We start from the raw sequence: 22510 nt of genomic DNA, 5'->3' as shown, positions 1-22510 counted from the left end.
ACGATGGTAATGTTTTTAAGCGCGCGTTTTGAAGCCACTTGCAATGCAGTCCCAGCTGGTTTGCTATTTAAATTGACATCAAATGGTGTTTATTGTCTACTTCAAAGAAAACATTATTTAGCAAATTCCCTGCACAGATCACCGAAGAATCGCTGGAAACTAAAGCACTCACTACTCTCTGGGCAGCAGCAAGCAAAATAAACTCGGCATTCAATCCTCAAGAGTGCACGTGAGACGCTCTCACACGTCATGTAACGATTAGATTGCGCGCGCGAGAATGTTCCACTAATGCCTCCTACGCGAGTGATATCCGAGTTGGTCCAGGGGTGCCCCATCCACTAATTTAAGGCTGAGTCGACCTAGGGGAGGCCCCATGACCGGTTCAGATAATCGTCATTTTTGTTGGCCATGAGCGGGAATCGACCTCGGGCCGCCGCATTCGTAGCACGGCATGCTAACCGCTGCACGGGCGCTCCCTGCCAAGCGGACACACACACACAACTTTATTCTGTGACTTTCTACGTCACCTTCTCCCTCTCTACGTTCTCAATATTTGCTGTCTCTCTCTGTTCCTCCTCCTTGTACTCAACCCACGCGCTCTCTATCTCTCTTCATCTCCCCCCTTCACTGGAAGAAACTTCCCCTTCCACGTTAAGCGGTCACTTTCGCTCACTAGTTTCTGCTCCGCACTCAAAACTCACACTTCTTGTTACCCCTTGCTCACCCCCACGACCACCCCCCCCCCCCTTAATCTCCCCCTCATGAGCACCACCACCGTTACTGGCCCCTCTTCAGATTCTCATTACACGACTATCACTCATTCCTCATTCATTCAATCCATTCATCGGCATATATTGTCATCAATTTCACTAGGGCGCTTTATAAATCCCATTAAGATAAGATAAACACAAAAGTTTTAATCCACCTGCTTATTGGCTTTCCCAGACTAATACTACCCAGCTGAAACTGGTTAATCTGTTTATTTTAAATATATATTAAAAAAGAGAGAAATTATCTTAATTTTTCACCTGGGACTCAATTTCAAATGGCCCTGTCAACTCCTGCACTGCATATGCCAAATTGGTAATTTATAGGTCCACCAAAGGCAAGAGGTAATTCGTAAGAGAAACACAAAGAGGGCAAGGGATGCCCCACGCACTCGGTGACGCCGCAAAAACGAGGCGCAGGAGGAGCGGGTTCTTAATGCACACAATTTATTTCTCCGGCAATACACAACAAGCCAAGTCGCTTCGTTTTACTTTAACAACCGAGTACTCTCGCCCTCGCGTTCTCGAGGCAGCGACAAATGAAACCCATCGGTCTTTTTGTTGTTGTTGTTGCTACTACTTTAGTCCTTTGCAACTTTTGCACAGCCGCGCCCAGGAATTCACTCTCACGGCATCGTCGGCGCACTTTCAAACGAAGCGCGGTTGCTGCGCACGCACGCACACAAGTGACTAAATCGTGAAGGAATAACAAAATAAAATGTTCCCACATTATTGGCGCTACGAACTGCAAAGCGGAGCCGAACAAAGGCTGTGGCGTGTGAGCGTGTTGCTTTCATAACCTCTGCAAAGTGATATGAATTCGTGAGGGAAATTTTTTGTTTTATGCGGATGTCCGAGAATTGTATTAAAAGCTATTAGATATCCAGCAGGGTATATTGATGTGGGCATTGCTGTAATTCACGTTATATGAGGTTGCATAATAAGCCAGCATAGTCAGTCGCAATTTGTGCTGGGAAAGTTTTTTGTGGATGATTTATTTTAAATGAATGGATGAGAAAGAGAGAGAAGATGAATCTGATTAACACAGAGGAAGAAGATTACAAGTCATGATCTAGAGGATGGGCTAAGATAAACTGTTTAACACGGAGTAGGCTTTTGTGACCAATATTATCCACAATAAAGGTGTATTACTCTTTGGTTTTTCAGACACAGTAAAATTAGCTGTATCATACAGCTAATTTTGCTGTGTCTGTTCCACCTGAAGACGGAGGCTTGTGTTGCCTCCGAAACGTCGTGATTTAATTTAGTTGTTTTCATTTATTTTATTTTACCTACGTGACTTTACCGAAAAAAACAAAGAGTATGAATCCTTGCAGTCACGAAAGCTTCAAATCTATAAATAAAGGTTTCTGTTGGGTTAGATGGCGTAAATATAAATGTGTCGTTAAACACCACCACCACCCGACACAACCAATTCGTAGGGTTCGTCAGGTAAAGAAACACGCTAATTAATTCCTAGTTAATCACACTGGCTGTGTGTTGGAGAATAAACCCACGACAACATTTACAATTCGAGTACCGTGACATTTCACCGGTAATTACTACAATAACAACAACAACCAGCATCATTAGGCAACAGCCAGAATTCTGGAGAAATCCTACTTCTGTTTCGGTATTAAATATCCATTGGATGACGATTAAATCGTAGATTTGTTTGTTTTAAATGCAATAGAACGTAGTAATAATAATAACAGTAATACTAATCAAATAATAACATGTATTACAGTTCCTTAAATCCACGGATTTATGAAGGCCTCTCCGTGCCCCATTGGTCACGGGAAAAAGTTTGATCACACTTCACCGTGCAGGTCTTGCGAGTTGAAGGGGAGGCCCAAGACAGGTTCAGGCATCGCTCCCTCACGGATGTCAGCCATGACCAGGCCACTGATTTGTATCGTGTGGTGCACCCACTGCTGCCGCACCACCACTCCGGCCACATAGCACTTAACAGTCAATAATGCTTTCATGTTGAAACATTATCTATGAACAATACTTATTGGAGGCCCAAGATGGGTGGTGGCGGTGTTTAATGACACATTTATATTTTACGGGATATAACCTAACAAAAAAAACCACCCCGTCTATTCTATTATGGCTTCAGCGAAACTACTTCTCCGCTTCTTACCGGGTATGAAGTTCCCCTGCACCACTTCCTTGTAGGCCCACCAGTCCTCCTGGGCCCTCTGCGAGCCATAGTGGGCTGCAACAAAAACAACGGGGGAGTCGCATCACCGTCGATGTTGTTTCCATTCCGTGTGATGTTTACAGCTGCGGCATGAGAGTGCCACAGGCCACATGGGTTACCTCATCATGTGACTGCATCTCAACGTACGGGCGAGTGCAGTGAGATAAGTTAAGGGTCACTTTTGTATGTTTTCCTTGAATGTGTTTACATAAATGGTTAATTTCATTTAATGAGGCATGTTGCACGAGGATTCGCCATTCATTTTGATTGACTGTTTTTTATTCGTATGGTGCTTATTGCTATTATGGTTTTAAAAGAAAGAAAAACATAGTTTAGACCAATAATCGCATGAAAACTCAATTCCCCTATCGCAATGTCACGGAGCCCATAGCGGAATCCAGTGTGCCGGTGAGCACGCGCGAACGTTCAGACCGCATGACGCTCAGCAGTTATTGCCTGGTATGCGCTTACACAAAGATCACAAAGACAAAGACCCCCCATGTAGCCTTAACAGACTATTGGGGCAAGTGCTGTTAGCGAGCAGCACCTATGAAGGCTGGAACGGCACATGGAGGGAGTGGGTAACTGGAACCACGCATGGCCGCCTTTGTCTCCCCAGTGGTCATGTTTACACATTGCACCAGGATTCATGAACGAATCTTTTTTGATAGCCAGTGGGCTTGCAAAGTACCTTCGTCTTAGAGAAATCAATTTCCTGTGAGTCCACCGCATTAAAACAATGATCAGCCACGGACGAGGTATTGGTCCTACCATGTTTGAGATCTGACTTATGTTCAGGAACACGGTCCGAGACATGTCGCTTAGTTTCCCCAATGTAACTACTACCGCAGACACAGCTAAGTTTGTAGACGCCGGGGTATTGCATGGCAGAGATCACATCCTTCACAGATGGGATCAGATCACTAATTTTATGTACTTTATATTCTTAGCTCTTTCGGTAAAGTCACGTTGAAGAGAAACAATAAAATAATAAAATATATATAAAACAATAAAAATTATCACGACGTTTCGACCATAACACAAACGGTCGTCATCAGGTGTGTCGGTTTGCATTAATTTATTTATTTTAAAACGGTGTGTTCCATCTGTAAAAGATGTGATTCCGGACATACAGTACCCTGGTGTCTACAAACTAAGTTGCCTCTGTGGTAGTAGTTACTTGGAGAAACCAAACGCCATGTCTCGGACCGCATTCGTGAACACAAAGCAGACTTTAAACACGATAGGACCAACACCTCGGCCGTGGCAGATCATTGTTATAATTCAGTAGGCTCACATGACATTGACTTTTCCAAGACAGAGGTTATTTGTAAGCCATCTGGCTACCATGAGAGATTCGTTCATGAGGCTATCCACATATACAAGCACAGAGACAATTTCAACCGAGAAGATGGATTCTGGCTTAGCAATCATTGGAAAGATGTGATAAACCATTTCAGGTCTTAATTGATTGTTCATGCTTACAGTGGGTTTCAGACAGCATACATTAATTTTTCGTCTCCCCCCTCCTCTTTTCAGAACATAGATGGACTCGTCCTTCTAAATAAACTGCCAAATCGCTGCGCGTGGCGCTGACTTTTTTTAAATAAATAAATACACCGTTTACAAATAAATAATTTAATGCGAACCGACACACCTGATGACGACCGTTTGTGTTATGGTCGAAACGTCGTGAGAATTTTTATTGTTTTGTATATATTTTATTATTTTCTTGTTTCTCTTCAACGTGACTTTACCAAAAGAGCTAAGAATATGAATTACTGCAGTCACGAAAGCTTTACATCAAAAAAACCTGGATCTTGTGTTTGCTCATGATTTTGGAAATCTTTTTTAGTGACCCCTGCTATGTATGGCAAGGTGATGGTTTTGATTGGGTCCTCAGATGGTTCTTTCCCAACGGTTGGGGTGATAGCTTTACGGATTGTGTGGTCTGAATATCCATTCATCTTCAGAGCTTAGTCTACGTATTCAAGTTCACTGGCTAGGTGATGACGGTCGAAAATCTATCTAAGTTATTTTGATTTATTCTTGGTTCTTTTGGTAAAGTCACGTAGAAGGGAAACAATAAAATAATAAAAATATAAAACAATAAAATTATCACGACGTTTCGACTGCAACACAAGTAGTCATCATCAGGTGTGAAAACCACAGCAAGAAATTTTGAAAAAAGTGGCGGGTTTTTTTTAACATTAGCACCACGGAGAGCGATTTGGCAGTTGTTGGCACGCGTGTTCTGCTACTGCTGAGTTGTATTTGGAATAATTTTATATTTCTCTGATGTTCTTTTGGTTTCGTGCTGATCATTCGTCCTGTTTGCCCAACATAACATTTACCACACGTGCAGTTAATCCTGTATACACTTTCTGTTGATAGCTTCGGTAATACATCTTTTGTACCAGATATTAATTTCTGTATTTTATGTACCATGCCAAATCTGACTCGGATGTTTTATTTTTCCAAACATCTGGCTAGTTTATCAGTTACTTCCGCAATGTACGGTATTTTGATCATTTTAATTACTTGGGCAGTTTCAATGCTCTTGTTATTTTATTCAGTTTTGGTATTCAATGCCCTGTTGATTTGTACATCATTGTAACCGTCCATTTGCAGCGCTTGTTTAACATGTTGAATGTCACTTCTCAGACTGTCACCATCTGACACTTTCTTAGCTCGATGAATGAGCGTCTTGATAAGAGCAGATTTCTGTGCGGGATGATGGTGGGGCTCGCATAATGCACATGCATAATGTACGTTGCCTCAGAAATCTAGCCCCCCCCCCCCCCCCCACGTTGTGCAAGAGCGCAGAAGCTTGGTCAACACATCTACGCCTCTATATAAGGAACGAAACAGGTGGACTTCTCCACAAATCTGTTTTACGCCTGATTAAGTTAATTGTAATTACTGGCGAAACGTCGTACTCAGATTGTAAATGTTGTGACTTGGCTCTCCAACACACCGTACTAGTGACGAATTGGCCACGTTCTGTTTACGTGACAACCCTTACTAGTTGGCTGTTTCGAGTGGTGGCGGGTTTTAACGACACATTTATATATTTACACGATCTAACCCAAAAACATCTATTATGGATGATTTTGGTCGCAAAAGTCTACGTGTCAAACCAAAAAAATATTATGTTCGCGAATGCAATTACCACCCCCCCCCCCCCCAACATTTTAGAGAACGGCAGCAAAATGTTGGCAGTTTGGATGAGATCGCGGCACGAGAGGTGTGTGCAAACACGGACTTACGTGCCGTGCTCACGGGCGTCAAGCTAGTTTTGACAAATGAGCGTTTGTACCGAGGAGTTTGGCGTTTCATTTCATTTTTTGTTTTTTTCATTAAATCGAAAATATATTATCAAATGGGCGGCGCGTGGGTTGTCTTTTTTAATCTCTCTTCTCTAACCGAGCCCTCGTGGTTTCGCTTAACAAAACACAACCGTGAACGTTGGGGAAGTTGTAGAATGGACGGCTGCATCGGCTGGGACCTTTTTTGCCAGTATCAAAGTATGAAAAAATAAGAATAGGTTTTACCCTTACTGGCAATAAAACAGGAGTTGTATTAAGATGTTCAAATACCAAATAGAAACCTTTTGCAAGGAACCAAGTCTGCATTAACCACACACAGTACTTGAGTAATAACCCACGTCATCATACATGGCAGTGTTCAGTGAATGAGTGGCTCCATGTACATAATACAAACATCCCCGTATAGCCTGGAACAAACTATTGGGGCAAGTGCTTTTAGCAAGCACCGATGAAGTACACGACAGGGGTGGGTGGGAAACACCACGCCCGGCCGCCTTTGTCTCCCCAGTGCTTATGTTTACACACCACACCAGGTATTCATTTGAGGCTGAGTCGACCTAGGGGAGGCCCATGACCGGTTTATATAATTGTCACTGATGATGGCTGTGAGCGGGAATCGAACTCGGGTCATTAGGTTCGTAGTGCAGTATGTTAACAGCTACACTACCGTGTACATAAACATACCTACAAAGACAAAGATCCCCCGTATAGCCTTAAGAGACTGTTGGCACAAGTGCTATTAGCGACCACCTATGAAGGCCGTAATGGTACACGAGGGGGTGGGTGGCCAGCACCACGCCCGATCGCCTTTGTCTCCCCAGTGGCGATATTGACACACTGCACCAGGTACTCATTTGAGGCTGAGTCGACCTAGGGGAGGCCCAGGACCGATTCAGATATTCGTCACTGGTGTTGACCATGTGCGGGAATCGAACCCGCGTTGCCAGGTTCGTAGCTCAGCATAGCGCTAACCGCTAGACTACCGCTCCCCACGTCGACACACAGACGCACGCCCGTCTGCTCCACTGAGACCTTTTACATCTTGAGCTACGGTGCCAGGCACAGCACCACAACACCCCGTGCTTACAGACACAACAACAACAAACAATACTTATATTATTTAATTCAGTGCACACTATATTCTTAGCTCTTTCGGTAAAGTCACGTTGACGGGAAACAATAAAATAATAAAATATATATAAAACAATAAACATTTCTCACGACGTTTCGACCATAACACAAACGGTCGCCATCTAAACGTCGTGATTTTCAGTGATGACGACCGTTTGTGTTATGGTCGAAACGTCGTGAGAATTTTTTATTGTTTTATATATATATTTTATTATTTTATTGTTTCCCTTCAACGTGACTTTACCGAAAGAGCTAAGAATATGAATTACTGCAGTCACGAAAGCTTTCAATCAAAATTTAAATTCAGTGCACACTTCTTCTTTGGTTCTTTCGGTAAAGTCACGTAGAATGAGAATAAAATAATAAATTGATAAAATAAAAGAACACAATAATAGTCTCACGACGTTTCGGCCACAACACAAGCGGCCTTCATCAGGTGAAGGGACGAGACTGTCTGGTAGGACAGCGTGACTTTACCGAAAGAACCAAAGAAGATGAATCATTGCAGTCACGAAAGCTTTAAATCGAACAATCAGTGCACACTGTGTAGGATAAAGGGCAACGTTAGTGGTAACGATGGTGGTAGCCAATGTTTTCATGGAAAAATTTGAGAAAGATGCCATCCAGGCATCCATCCTCTGTCCTTCCTTGTGGAAGAGATATGTAGATGACTCGTTTGTCATTTGGCCACATGGCCTGCCAGCACTGAACCAATTCTTCAAATTCACCATGGAGGTGGAAAAGGATGTCAAGTTACCATTCTTGGATGTATTAATCGAAAAGAGACCAGATGGCTCATTGGGATACTGTCTACAGGGAAGCCACCGACATGGATGCCTATCTAAAACCTGACTTCCACCACCATCCAGCCTAGAAAAATTCCCTCATCAAAACTCTACACCATAGGGCTCGTTGCATTTCCGACCATCATCACCTAGCTAGTGAACTGGAGCACGTACACCAAGCACTCAAGATAAATGAATATTCGGACTGCACAATCCGTAAAGCTTTCACCCCAACCGTTGGGAGAGAACCATCTGAAGACCCAATCAAAACCATCACCTTCAAATACATAGCAGGAGTCACAAAAAATATTTCCAAAATCATGAGCAAACACAAGATCCAGGTTCGATTCAACACAGTACATAAAATTCGTGATCTGATCCCATCTGTGAAAGATGTGATCCCTGACATGCAATACCCCGGTGTTTACAAACTGAGTTGTGCCTGCGGCAGTAGTTACATTGGGGAAACTAAGCAACATGTCTCAGACCATGTTCGTGAACACAAGGCGGATCTGACACACTGTAGGACCAATACCTCGGCCGTGGCTGGTCATTGCTTTAACGCCTTGGGCACACATGAAATAGATTTCTCCAAGAAAAGGTACTCGCTAACATAGCCGCTGCTCTCTTTTCTTCGATGTGGCGGTGGCTCTCGTTGTTTAATAGGCTGAATGTCTCACTGGCACGGCCACTGTTGCGGTGGTTCTCTTGCTTTGACATGCTGGTCTCTCATAGTGCAGCGGCCAACGCCGCAGCTATTGTTCCCCACGAGGTGGCATTGTGCCCGGTTCTCTGACATGCCAATCTTCTCATTAACACAGCCGCTGCTGCGGGAGCCGTCTCACTTTGACATGCTAATCTCTAATCTCTAGCAATACAATAGCCGCATCTTCAGCACCGTAGTCGTGGAGTGTCATTAACTGATTGACATGCCAATCTCTAGCAACACAATGGCCTCCTCTTCAGCACCGCAGTCGTGAGGTATATCAGTCTCTCCGATCTTACATTTACATGCAAATTCCATCTCTAGCCCCGCCCACTTACCCTTGGGTTGCACCCATCTCAAATATATATAACCTCTTGTTGCAGCAGCTCTCCCGCTATATTCCCCCTGCTTCAGCAGTTCGCCTGCTGTATTTTTTCACCTGAAAACGATTGCTTATGTTGCCATCTAAACGTCATGATTTTTATAATTTTTCTATCTACGTGACTTTACCGAAAGACCCAAAGAGTAACGATGGTAATGTTTTTAAGCACGCATTTTTAAGCCACTGGCAATGCAGTCCCAGCTGGTTTGCTATTTAAATTGACGTCAAATGGTCTTTATTTTCTACTTAAAAGAAAAAGTGATTTAGCAAATTCCCTGCACGGATCACCGGGAATCACCGGAAACTAAAGCACTCACTACTCTCTGGGCAGCGGCAAGCAAAATAAACTCGGCATTCAATCCTCAAGAGTGCACGTGAGACGCTCTCACACGTCATGTAACGATTATATTGCGCGCTCGAGAACGTTCCACAAATGCCTCCTGCGTGAGTGGCGAGCGATATCCGAGTTGGTCCAGGGTGGTCCACCCACGCCGTTCGCCAACCCGCACTGGAAACATGGTCAAGTATCAGAATCAGTATTTATACTGCAGGAGGAATCCGATTAGCTTTAAAGCTCTTTTCCACACATGTCCAGTAGGGGCAAAGGGTAAGAACGTTACAACAATAAACGATAACAAAACATGACAGGAGTGCTTGGTCAAGCAACTCCCGTGACTGGCAACACCATGGGGGCAAACACCTTTCATCCGTTCATCCAGCAGGAGATGAAACAAATGGCTCGGAACGATTAACACGAGATGATTTTAAGAGATGAAAAATAAATTAGCCCCGAATCAATGGCAAACAGACCTGTACCGAAATATGGTGGAACGTTACGATATGAAAAACAATGAAAAACATAAACATGATAAACATAAACACGATAAACATGGAAAAATATGCACACCAGTATATACTGCACTACCTGAGATAATTATTGGAGCGGAGCTATCAGATTGTTTTAAGTGATTGACGACTACCCATTATCAGTTCTTATATATATTTATATATAAAGAAGCACTGTTAATGGATAGGGGTGTCACAGTGGCGAGATGTTAACTATCTCGCCTGGCATGCATGAGGTCGTGGGTTCAATCCCAACCCTGACGCCTGCTGTATATTTTAAGTCAGCGTCTCTCTTCCCGTGGTCGCGTGGATTTTTCTCCAGGTTTTTCCCTCCACATTTAAAATCAATAAAACGCGTTTAAGGGTATTTGGCTGCTATACATTTCCACGTGGTGATAAGCCACTTTATTTGGCGATCATTTGTGGCCAGGTCGATTCTGAAAATATAGCTATATAGCTCAGCGGGCCTTACCTGGTAAAATATGTTTTTTTACTATATATCACTTGCTGGGCAAAGGCCCGAAGTGTCAAATGACCAGCAACTAACAGCACGAGTGAAGTCGTGTAACAGATACGAGATTCTATGTTTTTACGTATCCAGTGCACGTAGCTGGCCATTAATATGCGAGGGCTATATGCTGAAATGCGCATTGCATGGCCTAGATTTGCGATGTGATGCTGCAGCACTGCTAGGTTCACGGTAGAATCACATTCTGCACGACAGTGCATGGAAAGCACAAACGTCGTCCCTGGTGTAGTCTCCATTCAAATGAATGGAAATTTATTTTTTACTTGGGGGAATCATCCCCCCTTTTCCATTACAATGTGTGTTTGTGCTGGTGGTCAACCCCCTTTCACATCCTCCGTGGTGTGTACCCGAATCGCCTTGTACATAATAACATACACTTGGGACAATCGACCACAGAAGGATCATAATTCTTCGTAATCGTCCAGGGATGGAATCATAGGAAACAAATTATTCGGGCCGGATTAATAGCAGCTCTCGCGGCATATTATATCAGATCCCTGCACTATCAAATGGCGACGTAGTCTCTGCATCACTCGCACGATGCAGACGACGCACCGCCAATTAATTCCAACAGTGTAAAAGAGTTTATTTGGATTGCTTAGAAACACCGGTGTCTATGCGGGCCCATGCCTCTGGTTCTCATCGTGCCATTTGCAAGTGGTGGCCCGAAGGTGTCCTGGGGCCTGCAGTGGCAGGAGCCTGATGTGGATGGTTTCGTTTTATTTGTGTTTGGGTGATTTTCTGTACCTTTCTTGTATTTTGCACTACTATCGTGTTTCTGTACTGTATGTTGTTGTAACGTTATTACCCCGTGCCCCTACTGAACATCTGTGAAAAAGAGCTTCATAGCTCATCGGATTCCTCCAGTATTCATAAATATTCTGATTCTGACCTTATCGTCTTGATCCCAATCCGGCTTTGACAACTCTTCCTCGGTACATTCACTCTGGTGTGTTTGTCACGTGTCTGCCTTCTTCAATGTGTTTTTTGCTCAACGAACTTACGGCAACAGTATTTATACACAGGAACACCGCACGTCAGTGGCTCACAAAGTCGTTGTTATTCCTCAACGTCTCTGTAACTTCGTATACACGTGACACAGTAATCACAGACGTTACACCTGCAAGTCACCAACACGGAGTTTCTTATTTTCACTGCATTGTTGCATTAAATTTGTCTTAGACATTCATTGTAAATAGAAAAAATCATAAAAGAAACGTGACTTTACCGAATAAACCAGAGAGTATGGATTCCTGCAGTCACGGAAGCTTCAAATCAAGACATTCATTGTAAAGTTAGCAAGTAGTGTGTATCTCTTTAACTAAATGTAAATACCAGCATTTGATCATATATAGTGGGACTTTTCGACCCATATTCTGCTATGTGCGTATAACTCGGCAAAATATACTGAAATATTAATTCAAGCAGAGCATTTTACAAGAGAAAAATGGAGACATGAAAGTCGGCACTGGGATCTCTTGTGAATTCATGTCAAGGTCCGTGATGTGTGTATTGATGCATTGCCTCGGAATGGGTGAGTTTTAGGGATTATATGCTTTCTCTCGCAGTAAAACAAATCTAAACACTCGGAGAAAACATTTTGCAAAATCCCATCACTCTGAGCCGATGGGATGAAGAGAAGGGGTTGAGGTATCAGCTCGGGATCTTCAATGAGAAAAATGGAGTGCCAGGTTCACAGCATAAACCACACTCATCTACACAGCTACGCGCATCTACACAGCCACGCGCATCTACACAGCCACGCGCATCTACAGTGAGGGAAAAAAGTATTTGATCCCCTGCTGATTTTGTACGTTTGCCCCACTGACAAAGAAATGATCAGTCTATAATTTTAATGGTAGGTTTATTTGAACAGAAAGAGACAGAATAACAACAACAAAATCCAGAAAAACGCATGTCAAAAATGTTATAAATTGATTTACATTTTAATGAGGAAAATAAGTATTTGACCCCTTCTCAAACAGAAAGATTTCTGGCTCCCAGGTGTCTTTTATACAGGTAACGAGTTGAGATTAGGAGCACACTCTTAAAGGAAGTGCTCCTAATCTCAGCTTGTTCCCTATATAAAAGACACCTGTCCACAGAAGCAATCAATCAATCCGATTCCAAACTCTCCACCATGGCCAAGACCAAAGAGCTCTCCAAGGATGTCAGGGACAAGATTGTAGACCTACACAAGGCTGGAATGGGCTACAAGACCATTGCCAAGCAGCTTGGTGAGAAGGTGACAACAGTTGGTGCGATTATTCGCAAATGTAAGAAACACAAAAGAACTGTCAATCTCCCTCGGCCTGGGGCTCCATGCAAGATCTCACCTCGTGGAGTTGCAATGATCATGAGAACGGTGAGGAATCAGCCCAGAACTACACGGGAGAATCTTGTCAATGATCTCAAGGCAGCTGAAACCATAGTCACCAAGAAAACAATTGGTAACACACTACGCCGTGAAGTACTGAAATCCTGCAGCGCCCGCAAGGTCCCCCTGCTCAAGAAAACACATAAATGCCCGTCTGAAGTTTGCCAATGAACATCTGAATGATTCAGAGGACAACTGAGTGAAAGTGTTGTGGTCAGATGAGACAAAAATGGAGCTTTTTGGCATCAACTCAACTCGCCGTGTTTGGAGGAGGAGGAATACTGCCTATGACCCCAAAAACACCATCTTCACCGTCAAACATGGAGGTGAAAACATTATGCTTTGGGGGTGTTTTTCTGCTAAGGGGACAGGACAACTTCACCGCATCAAAGGGACGATGGACGGGGCCATGTACCGTCAAATCTTGGATGAGAACCTCCTTCCCTCAGCCAGGGCATTGAAAATGGGTCGTGGATGGGTATTCCAGCATGGCAATGACCCAAAACACACGGCCAAGGCAACAAAGGAGTGGCTCAAGAAGAAGCACATTAAGGTCCTGGAGTGGCCTAGCCAGTCTCAAGACCTTAATCCCATAGAAAATCTGTGGAGGGAGCTGAAGGTTCGAGTTGCCAAAAGTCAGCCTCGAAACCTTAATGACTAGGAGAAGATCTACAAATAGGAGTGGGACAAAATCCCTCCTGAGATGTGTGCAAACCTGGTGGCCAACAAGGGTTTTGCCACCAAGCACTAAGTCATGTTTTGCAGAGGGGTCAAATACTTATTTCCCTCAATAAAATGCAAATCAATTCATAACATTTTTGACATGCCTTTTTCTGGATTTTTTTGTTATTCTGCCTCTCACTGTTCAAATAAACCTACCATTAAAATTGTAAACTGGTCATTTCTTTGTCAGTAGGCAAACGTACAAAATCAGCAGGGGATCAAATACTTTTTTCCCTCACTGTACACAGCCACGCGCATCTACACAGCCACACGCATCTACACAGCCACACACATCTAAACAGCCACGCACATCTACACAATGAGAATCAGAATATGTATTTGTACTGGAGAAATCCGATGAGCTATGAAGCTCTTTTTCATGGATGTCCAGTGGGGGTACGAGGTAAGAACGTAACAACAACAACAAACAGTACAAAACACGATAGTAGTTCAAAGTACAAGAAAGGTAAATAAATCACCAAAACACATACAAAGAAAACGAAACCATCCCCATCCTACCAGGCAAAACCCCACTTGAAGGGTATTAACTTATTTTTGAGAAGTGACCTAGCCACATATTATAGCTCAACAAAGTGGCCCATCATTTGGACATTTACGGCACTAAAATAATCTAAATTATCTTAATGCATGTTTCTAAATGTGGAGGGAAAAATCAGAGAACCCAGAGAAAAAAAATCTACCCGACCACCGGGAGAGAGACACGTAAACTCCAAATGTACAGCAGGCGTCAGGGTCGGGATCGAACCACCGACCTCCTGCATACCAAGCGAGGAAGATAATATCACAACCACCGTGGTGCCCTGTGTGCACATCCTGCGCACACAAGAATCAATCACACTCGGGACAGATCGGTTCAAGTCTTGAGACCCATTAAAGCCCTCATTAATGCGAGTAACCTATGCAAATACGAACATCACAGCTGCCGTGCAAGCGTCCACGATCTATGTGAAAAGACTCCACTTTTTGTTTGTGATGTACGCGATTATTACCTCTTCAATCGTGAGATGATGATGCTGCTGCTGCAATCTTTCCTCGATTCAAAAAGGGAGACAGACCTGCATTGAGTAATTACTGACCTATCAGCCTCCCACTGCACGTATATAAACTATTCACAAAGCTCTGAGAGGAGACGGATTATGGTTCACTTTTGAGACCAAACTAAGCACATGAGCAAAGCTGGATTTAGGAAAGGCTTTTCCACCGTAACGGCCACATACAAAACGCTACCAAACGAGGTGGGCGACGTGGCCCAGCACTTGTTACAGACGTTCATGGTTCGAATCCAGAAGCTACGGTGGCGATGTTAACTACCTCGCATGGTATGCAGGAGCTCGTAGGTTCTATCCCGACTCCGACGCCTGTGGCCACGTGGATTTTTCTCCGGTTTTTCCCTCCACATTTATAAACATGATTTTAGATTATTTGGCCGCTATGAATTTCCAATTGATGATAAGCCACTTTCATTGAGCGACCTTTTGTGATGGCCAGCTCGCGTCTGAGAAAAGTGCTTCATGGCTCAGTGAGGCCTTACCTGGTTAAAAATGTGTTCAGCTTAGTTTAATCCTGCACGTGTAGTAACAACCATATGGCCTCCCATATATTGGTCGAACCGAGCCTTATCTTTCCATTATTGCAGAACCCATCCTCTGTCCTCCAGCTAAGGGTGGGTGGGATCATGCAGCCCGCACAACAGATGCCACCACTCTCTTGGCACTCCACTGGGGTGGCCCCTCGTCCTATGTCTTTTGCTTTGCCTGCTTTGAGGCCGAGTGTTGAGTGGACCCCTTTGCATCTCATTGGCGGACGGCACGTCGCAAAGAGGGTTCCTCTTACTTATAGACATCTGGCAGTTAATTGGTTCAAACAAACCTGGCTCTGCTGCAAAGACACGGAATGTCAAGACCTGTCCAGAGTTGGCTTGTAATTGAACCGATGCTTGCTAACATTTTGTGCTCCCAGAGGGCCGGGTGACTTAGGGGATGTGTAAAATAAAATAAAAACTTTAACTATTTACGCTGACGGACAAATATGCAAAGGGGGCGTATTTGTTTCCCTTTGAGGCTCCAAAATTATTTCAGAATGACCCCTCATCTTTACTCCAGACACTTCACAGACATGCTCAACACGTACACCAACCTAACCCGAAGCTTGAATGCAACACAGACATGTGCACAATTAGGCCTCGGTGGCACATACATACAGTGAGGGAAAAAAGAATCTGATCCCCTGCTGATTTTGTACGTTTGCCCACTTACAAAGAAATGATCAGTCTATAACTGTAATGGTAGGTTTATTTGAACAGTGAGAGGCAGAATAACAACAAAAAATCCAGAAAAACGCATGTCAAAATGTTATGAATTGATTTGCATTTTATTGAGGGAAATAAGTATTTGACCCCTCTGCAAAACATGACTTAGTACTTGGTGGCAAAACCCTTGTTGGCCACCAGGTTTGCACACATCTCAGGAGGGATTTTGTCCCACTCCTATATGCAGATCTTCTCCAAGTCATTAACGTTTCGAGGCTGACGTTTGGCAACTCGAACCTTCAGCTCCCTCCACAGATTTTCTATGGGATTAAGGTCTGGAGACTGACAAGGCCACTCCAGGACCTTAATGTGCTTCTTCTTGAGCCACTCCTTTGTTGCCTTGGCCGTGTGTTTTGGGTCATTGTCATGCTGGAATACCCATCCACGACCCATTTTCAATGCCCTGGCTGAGGGAAGGAGGTTCTCACCCAAGATTTGACGGTACATGGCCCCGTCCATCGTCCCTTTGATGCGGTGAAGTTGTCCTGTCCCCTTAGCAGAAAAACACCCCCAAAGCATAATGTTTCCACCTCCATGTTTGACGGTGGGGATGGTGTTCTTGGGGTCATAGGCAGCATTCCTCCTCCAAACACGGCGAGTTGAGTTGATGCCAAACAGCTCCATTTTGGTCTCATCTGACCACAACACTTTCACCCAGTTGTCCTCTGAATCATGCAGATGTTCATTGGCAAACTTCAGACGGGCATTTATGTGTTTTCTTGAGCAGGGGGACCTTGCGGACGCTGCAGGATTTCAGTCCTTCACGGCGTAGTGTGTTACCAATTGTTTTCTTGGTGACTATAGTCCTAGCTGCCTTGAGATCATTGACAAGATCCTCCCGTGTAATTCTTGGCTGATTCCTCACCGTTCTCATGATCATTGCAACTCCACGAGGTGAGATCTTGCATGGAGCCCCAGGCCGAGGGAGATTGACAGTTCTTTTGTGTTTCTTACATTTGCGAATAATCGCACCAACTGTTGTCACCTTCTCACCAAGCTGCTTGGCAATGGTCTTGTAGCCCATTCCAGCCTTGTGTAGGTCTACAAACTTGTCCCTGACATCCTTGCAGAGCTCTTTGGTCTTGGCCATGGTGGAGAGTTTGGAATCCGATTGATTGATTGCTTCTGTGGACAGGTGTCTTCTATACAGGTAACAAGCTGAGATTAGGAGCACTCCCTTTAAGAGTGTGCTCCTAATCTCAGCTTGTTACCTGTATAAAAGACACCTGGGAGCCAGAAATCTTTCTGATTGAGAGGGGGTCAAATACTTATTTCCCTCATTAAAATGCAAATCAATTTATAACATTTTTGACATGCATTTTTCTGGATTTTGTTGTTGTAATTCTGTCTCTTACTGTTCAAATAAACCTACCATTAAAATTAAAGACTGATCATTTCTTTGTCAGTGGGGCAAACGTACACATTTAGCAGGGGATCAAATACTTTTTTCCCTCACTGTAGATGCACGTGTGAGGAAAACATATAAAACAAGAGGTGTTAAGATGTTCAAACACCAAAGAGATACTAATTTGCAAGGAATCAAGTCTGCATTAACCACACGTACTTGTGGTGAACATGCAAACAGACATGCTCAGATAATACATGCATTGTCTTTGAAACTGATTGGCCTACACCAGAGACAGCCTTCTTTATGGCCTAGTCTCACCACCAGCGTCAGACCAGAGAACGCCACAAGGCGAACAGTACAAAGACAATGCACTATCAAAACATTTATAGCTCAGGGTAAACAGCTACAATATGGGACCTTTTTCCAGTATCAAAGTATGAAAATGAGAATAGGTTTTACCCTTTCTGGAAATAAACAGGTTATAAGATGTTTAAACACCAAATAGATACCTTTTGCAAGGCGTTATGTCTGCGTTAACCACACATGGCGAACATGCATCTTAACACCTGTTTTATTGCCAGAAAGGGTACAACCTATTCTTGTTTTTCATACGTATGTAGTGTCTGTGTGCGTCTCTCCTGTTCGTTCTCTCTTCTGCTCGATGCTCGAGGCTTGTGTGTGCGTGCGGGTGGCGTGCGTCGCGCAGACAGAGTCGGAGATGAGGTGGTCGCAGGAGGCACCGTCCTCCCCTTTGATTGTTGTTGAGTTCACGCCACCACTCGGGCCCCCTATCTCTCACGACCATGCTGCCGCACGACCCATCCCAGACACGACCCTGTCTGCGTTGCACCGACAGCATCGACCGGGACAGCCAACTACTCTCCAGCCGCACAATGATGGGGCGAAGGTGTCAGCGACGAGGGCGAGGACGACGACAGCGACGACGAGACGAGTCCAATCCCAGAACCGGCAGCCCGGAGCTCTCGCTCTCCGCTGCTTATATTCCCCTCGGCGCGGCTTGGCTCCGCCCTAGCCGCACCTCCCCTCTAGAACCCTCCAGAGGGTTCCAGGGGCTTCCCCACGAGATCTACCATGACCCTTGCCCCAGTTCCTCCGCCCTGCCGGCACACCCACGTATATGCTCAGTGGCGTGTGCGCTAAGTGCCCACCTGCAGTTGCAGCTGCTGTACAACAGTCAGCGCTATGTCACTACACTTAGATACTGGCAAAAAGGTCCCATGATAAAAAATAGATTTAAAAATAAGTGTAGTGAGTCCGAGCCGAGTGTGTGCCTTGCCATGAGAATGTCATGGTGCTTGGATTCAGTGGAGCAATGTTTCCTGGACAAGCACTGAAGGAGATACGGAAGGTTCTCACGCGCACTGCTTCAGAGCATTTACATTTCAACAGCCACAGACATTAAGTGATGCTCTCCCTATTAATATATTTGTTGTCTTGCAGCAGGTATTGTTCTGCGAATCTCGCGTCTGATGTGCAACTGGCAGAGCCAATGTTAAAAGCCAGAACAGGAATTAAAAAGTATTTGCTGTGCTAAAATATTTTACTCCCCTAACGGTCTGATTCATTTTCATGGCGCAGTCCAAAGACGTTCTCACGTAAAATGAATAACGATTACCAAGCTACATAATTACCCCACACGTTGTGCATTCTTGAGGCACGTAAATCGCAAAAGAAATCTTTTTTTCTCTCTGATGCAAGCTTCTCATACTTTTCAAACTTCAAGAAAATCCTGCAACGTTTAGCACAATAGTGTGAATAAATGCAAGGCCACGCATTCCTTATCAACATTTCCATTGCACTTTTATTGAAAAAGGCAGAACCTATTTGAATTGAGCGTAACGACTGTACAGTACATTCACACAAGAGGCGTGATCCCTTAAGGGTTCAGGGTGTTCACGTGTTGACAGACGATCTACTTGTCGGTCGTCCTTTGCTTCTCTTCAATTCGCCCTGGCAAAGTGAAGCCTCTCCTCCTTTCTCTCTCGCTCAGGGGGAGGTTCCCAGAGCCCATCCACCCACTCACAATGGAATTTAGACACCCAGGAGGCCTCCCCCAGAGAGCACTCAACCCTCCTCCTCCCTCTTCCTTCATACTCAAGCGTGTTTTCACCTGAAGTTGTTTAATACCAAATAAATAATGGCGACGTTTATAACGCGCCAGATTTTGCAGACAAATGTCAAAAACTCAAGGGGCGGCACGGAGTGAAGCTCAGGGCTGCTCGGAAGCCAGACCCAGACAGATGGAGAGGAGGCCTTTAGGTGTTTGCTTAAAGTCAGAGAGTGCATTCAATGTTGCGGATGTGCAAAGGAGATATAGAGAGTTCCACACGGAGGGCGACATCAGGAATCCGACGTGAGGCTGTAACTGTGTAATGTATAGTATAGTGTATAGTAGTGTAGTGTATAGTGGTGTAGTGTATAGTGTAGTGTATAACAGTGTAGTGTGTAGTAGTGTAGTGTATAGTAGTGTAGTGTATAGCAGTGTTGTGTATAGTGTAGTGTACAGCAGTGTAGTGTGCAGTAGTGTAGTGTATAGTAGTGTAGTTTATAGTGTAGTGTATAGTGAAGTGAGGCTATAACAGTTCGAGACTTCGGTGTCCAAAGCAGATGTTGAGTGACGCTGCTGCTGTTGCTGCTGTATAGGGTTTTACCGTGAGCCTTAAGTGCAAGGCGAGAGTAGTGAGGCGAGGTGCGGTGGTAGGGAACCTAGTGATGATGGCGCGATGACAAAGTACTGAAAAAATAGACTTATGAACAGACCTCTGAAACCTAACTCATTCGTAAGTTGAGGAGTCCCGGAATTCATATATAAAACATATCTTACTGCGAATAACAATGAATGCCACCTTGTAGAAAGGCCCTCGCCATAGGAACATGGAATGTGCACCGGCTCAGGCCCACCGACAACGCACGAGAAACATCCCACACTGCTTCGAACAGGAATGTACTTTGTTATTTTGAACTGGAATAAATAACCTCTTTACAGTACAGTAGTCGCACGTACGCAACATCCCCGCTCTGTGGTTCAACCACATGCAATGTTTTTTGGTGTTGAGATTTCACAAGCGTGAACCGAATGGGTAATGAAAATGTGTTTATTTTTTGTTCCCTCGAAGCCATCTCCAAAAATCCATAAATGGCAAAACATGTCACTTAAAAAGCATGCCGTACATAAAAATGGACACCCGTTGCTGTATATATTTAACACATCTGGAGATGGGGAAAAAAAGAAGTCCTGCTCTTACGCTCACTAACTCCTGCATGGCCCCTTCCCATTTCACACCCCGGGTTGAGCAGGAATATTGCCCAGTTTTGACAGGTTTCTATTTTAATCTTTCCTTTGCAAGTGCTCGGGTCTCGGCGGAGAAGCAATCCATGAATTATTAATCCCGCGCGTGCAGCTGGCAATGCCCTGCCCTTTAAAAGAAGAGGTCGTTGGTGTTCTCACGAGTTACACCACCAACACTTATCGTCCCTTGCTAGGAGGAGGTCCAGATTCTACGACTTGCTCACGATGGGCGATTGTTGTTGTCGAGGAATATTTTTTTACAAATTCCAAAATACACTAATTAATTTGATGGAATTTGAAAAACTAAAGTTAATTTGAGTGGGAGGCCAAACAATTAACTTCGTGAAAATCGAATTATTTATTTATGTGTCAGTTTGTTCGATGAAGCCTGTATGATCTTTATAACAATCCAATGGATCTATTTTAAAAAAATAGGCTTTCGCGACCAATATTATCCAAAAGACGTTTTTGGGTTCGTTCGCTTAAATATAAACATTTTGTTAAACCTGCCAACACCCGACACAGCAATTAGTAATGTTTGTCACCTAACCAACGTTCCAATTCCACAACAACATTTACAATTCAAGCACCATAACGTTTCGCCAGTAATTACAACAACCAGCCTCATCAGGCGACAGCCAGAATTCTGGAGAAATCCTCCTGTTTCGGTCTTAAATATCGATTAGATGCTGGAACACATTTTTCTCTCCAAAATTAGACGATTAAATTGTAGCCATGTTTGCTTTAAACGCAATATAACGTAGTAGTAATAATAACACAGGAATAATATTCAAATAATATTATTTACGGTTCCTTGATGGTCTCTACATCCCACATTGGTCACGGGAAAAAGTTTGATCACACTTAACCGTGCAGGTCATGCGAGTTGAAGGGGAGGCCCAAGACAGGTTCAGGCATCGCTCCCTCATGGATGCAAGCCATGACCAGGCTGCTGGATTGTCTCGTGCGGTACACTCACCGCTGCTGCATCACCACTCCGACCATATAGCACTTAAAAGTCAATAAAGCTTTCATGTTAAAACATTATCTATGAACAAGACTTGTTAAATGATGTTGAGTAAGTAATATGTTACTACAAACTATATCTAGGCAGATTAAGCAAACCGTGCGTACAATCTAAAACAAATTTTAACTGGTTACACAAATTTAACGCTTTCCCATTTCTTTTTGGCGTATTCCCGGACGCGAAGGGACGGCACCCATCAATGCGAGAGAAAATACTGCCACGTGTACACTACACTTTGTTGATTTTGAAGGTCACCACTTAAGGTGGTTTGTTTGTGTGTGCGTGCGCTATGAACAATCGCTAAATGAATTTGAGACACGCCACGTGAGAGTTTTGAAAAATCCAATGCTCAGCTCATGCAGCCGCCAGAACAAAGCTATGCATATTGGCGTCCAGATTGTGCAAACCTGAGATGCTTGACCGGACGTCGTCGTCGTCACGGCTAGGATTCCAAGGTGCCTTGTGCCGTGCCCGGCGTAATCCGCTCCGCCGCACGGTGCGGCCGTGTGGCAGAACGGCCATTTGCACGACGGACACTGTCCACTCTGGTAACATTACCACGGGGACAATCCGTTCGCAGGTGGGTGCGCACACACGCACGCACTGCATGCGGGCAGCGGCGAAAAGGGAAAACTCTCCGCATAGAGAAGATGTTTGGGAGACGACCATTTGATCGGAAAATGATTATAGGGGGGGTGACAATAACCGTCGACGG

The 22510-nt window shown here is 44.2% G+C and overlaps 1 protein-coding gene across 3 annotated transcripts in view; it reads right to left on the bottom strand.

Moving 5' to 3' along the window:
• Positions 1 to 22510, bottom strand: part of LOC116946286 (carbonic anhydrase-related protein 10-like) — a 378302-nt gene that overhangs the window by 222347 nt on the left and 133445 nt on the right. For all 3 annotated transcript variants that reach the window (XM_032961344.2, XM_032961345.2, XM_032961347.2), the window contains exon 2: positions 2914 to 2988. In XM_032961344.2, coding sequence (XP_032817235.2) covers positions 2914 to 2988 — 75 coding nt within the window. The remainder of the gene's footprint in view (positions 1 to 2913; positions 2989 to 22510) is intronic.

Source organism: Petromyzon marinus, chromosome 26 (assembly GCF_048934315.1).
Source record: "Petromyzon marinus isolate PM22_M1 ecotype Great Lakes invasive population chromosome 26, UKy_Petmar_22M1.pri1.0, whole genome shotgun sequence".
NCBI classification, from domain to species: domain Eukaryota; kingdom Metazoa; phylum Chordata; class Hyperoartia; order Petromyzontiformes; family Petromyzontidae; genus Petromyzon; species Petromyzon marinus.
Note: the sequence above shows the minus strand (reverse complement) of the source record. Positions and strands in the feature narration are given on the sequence as shown.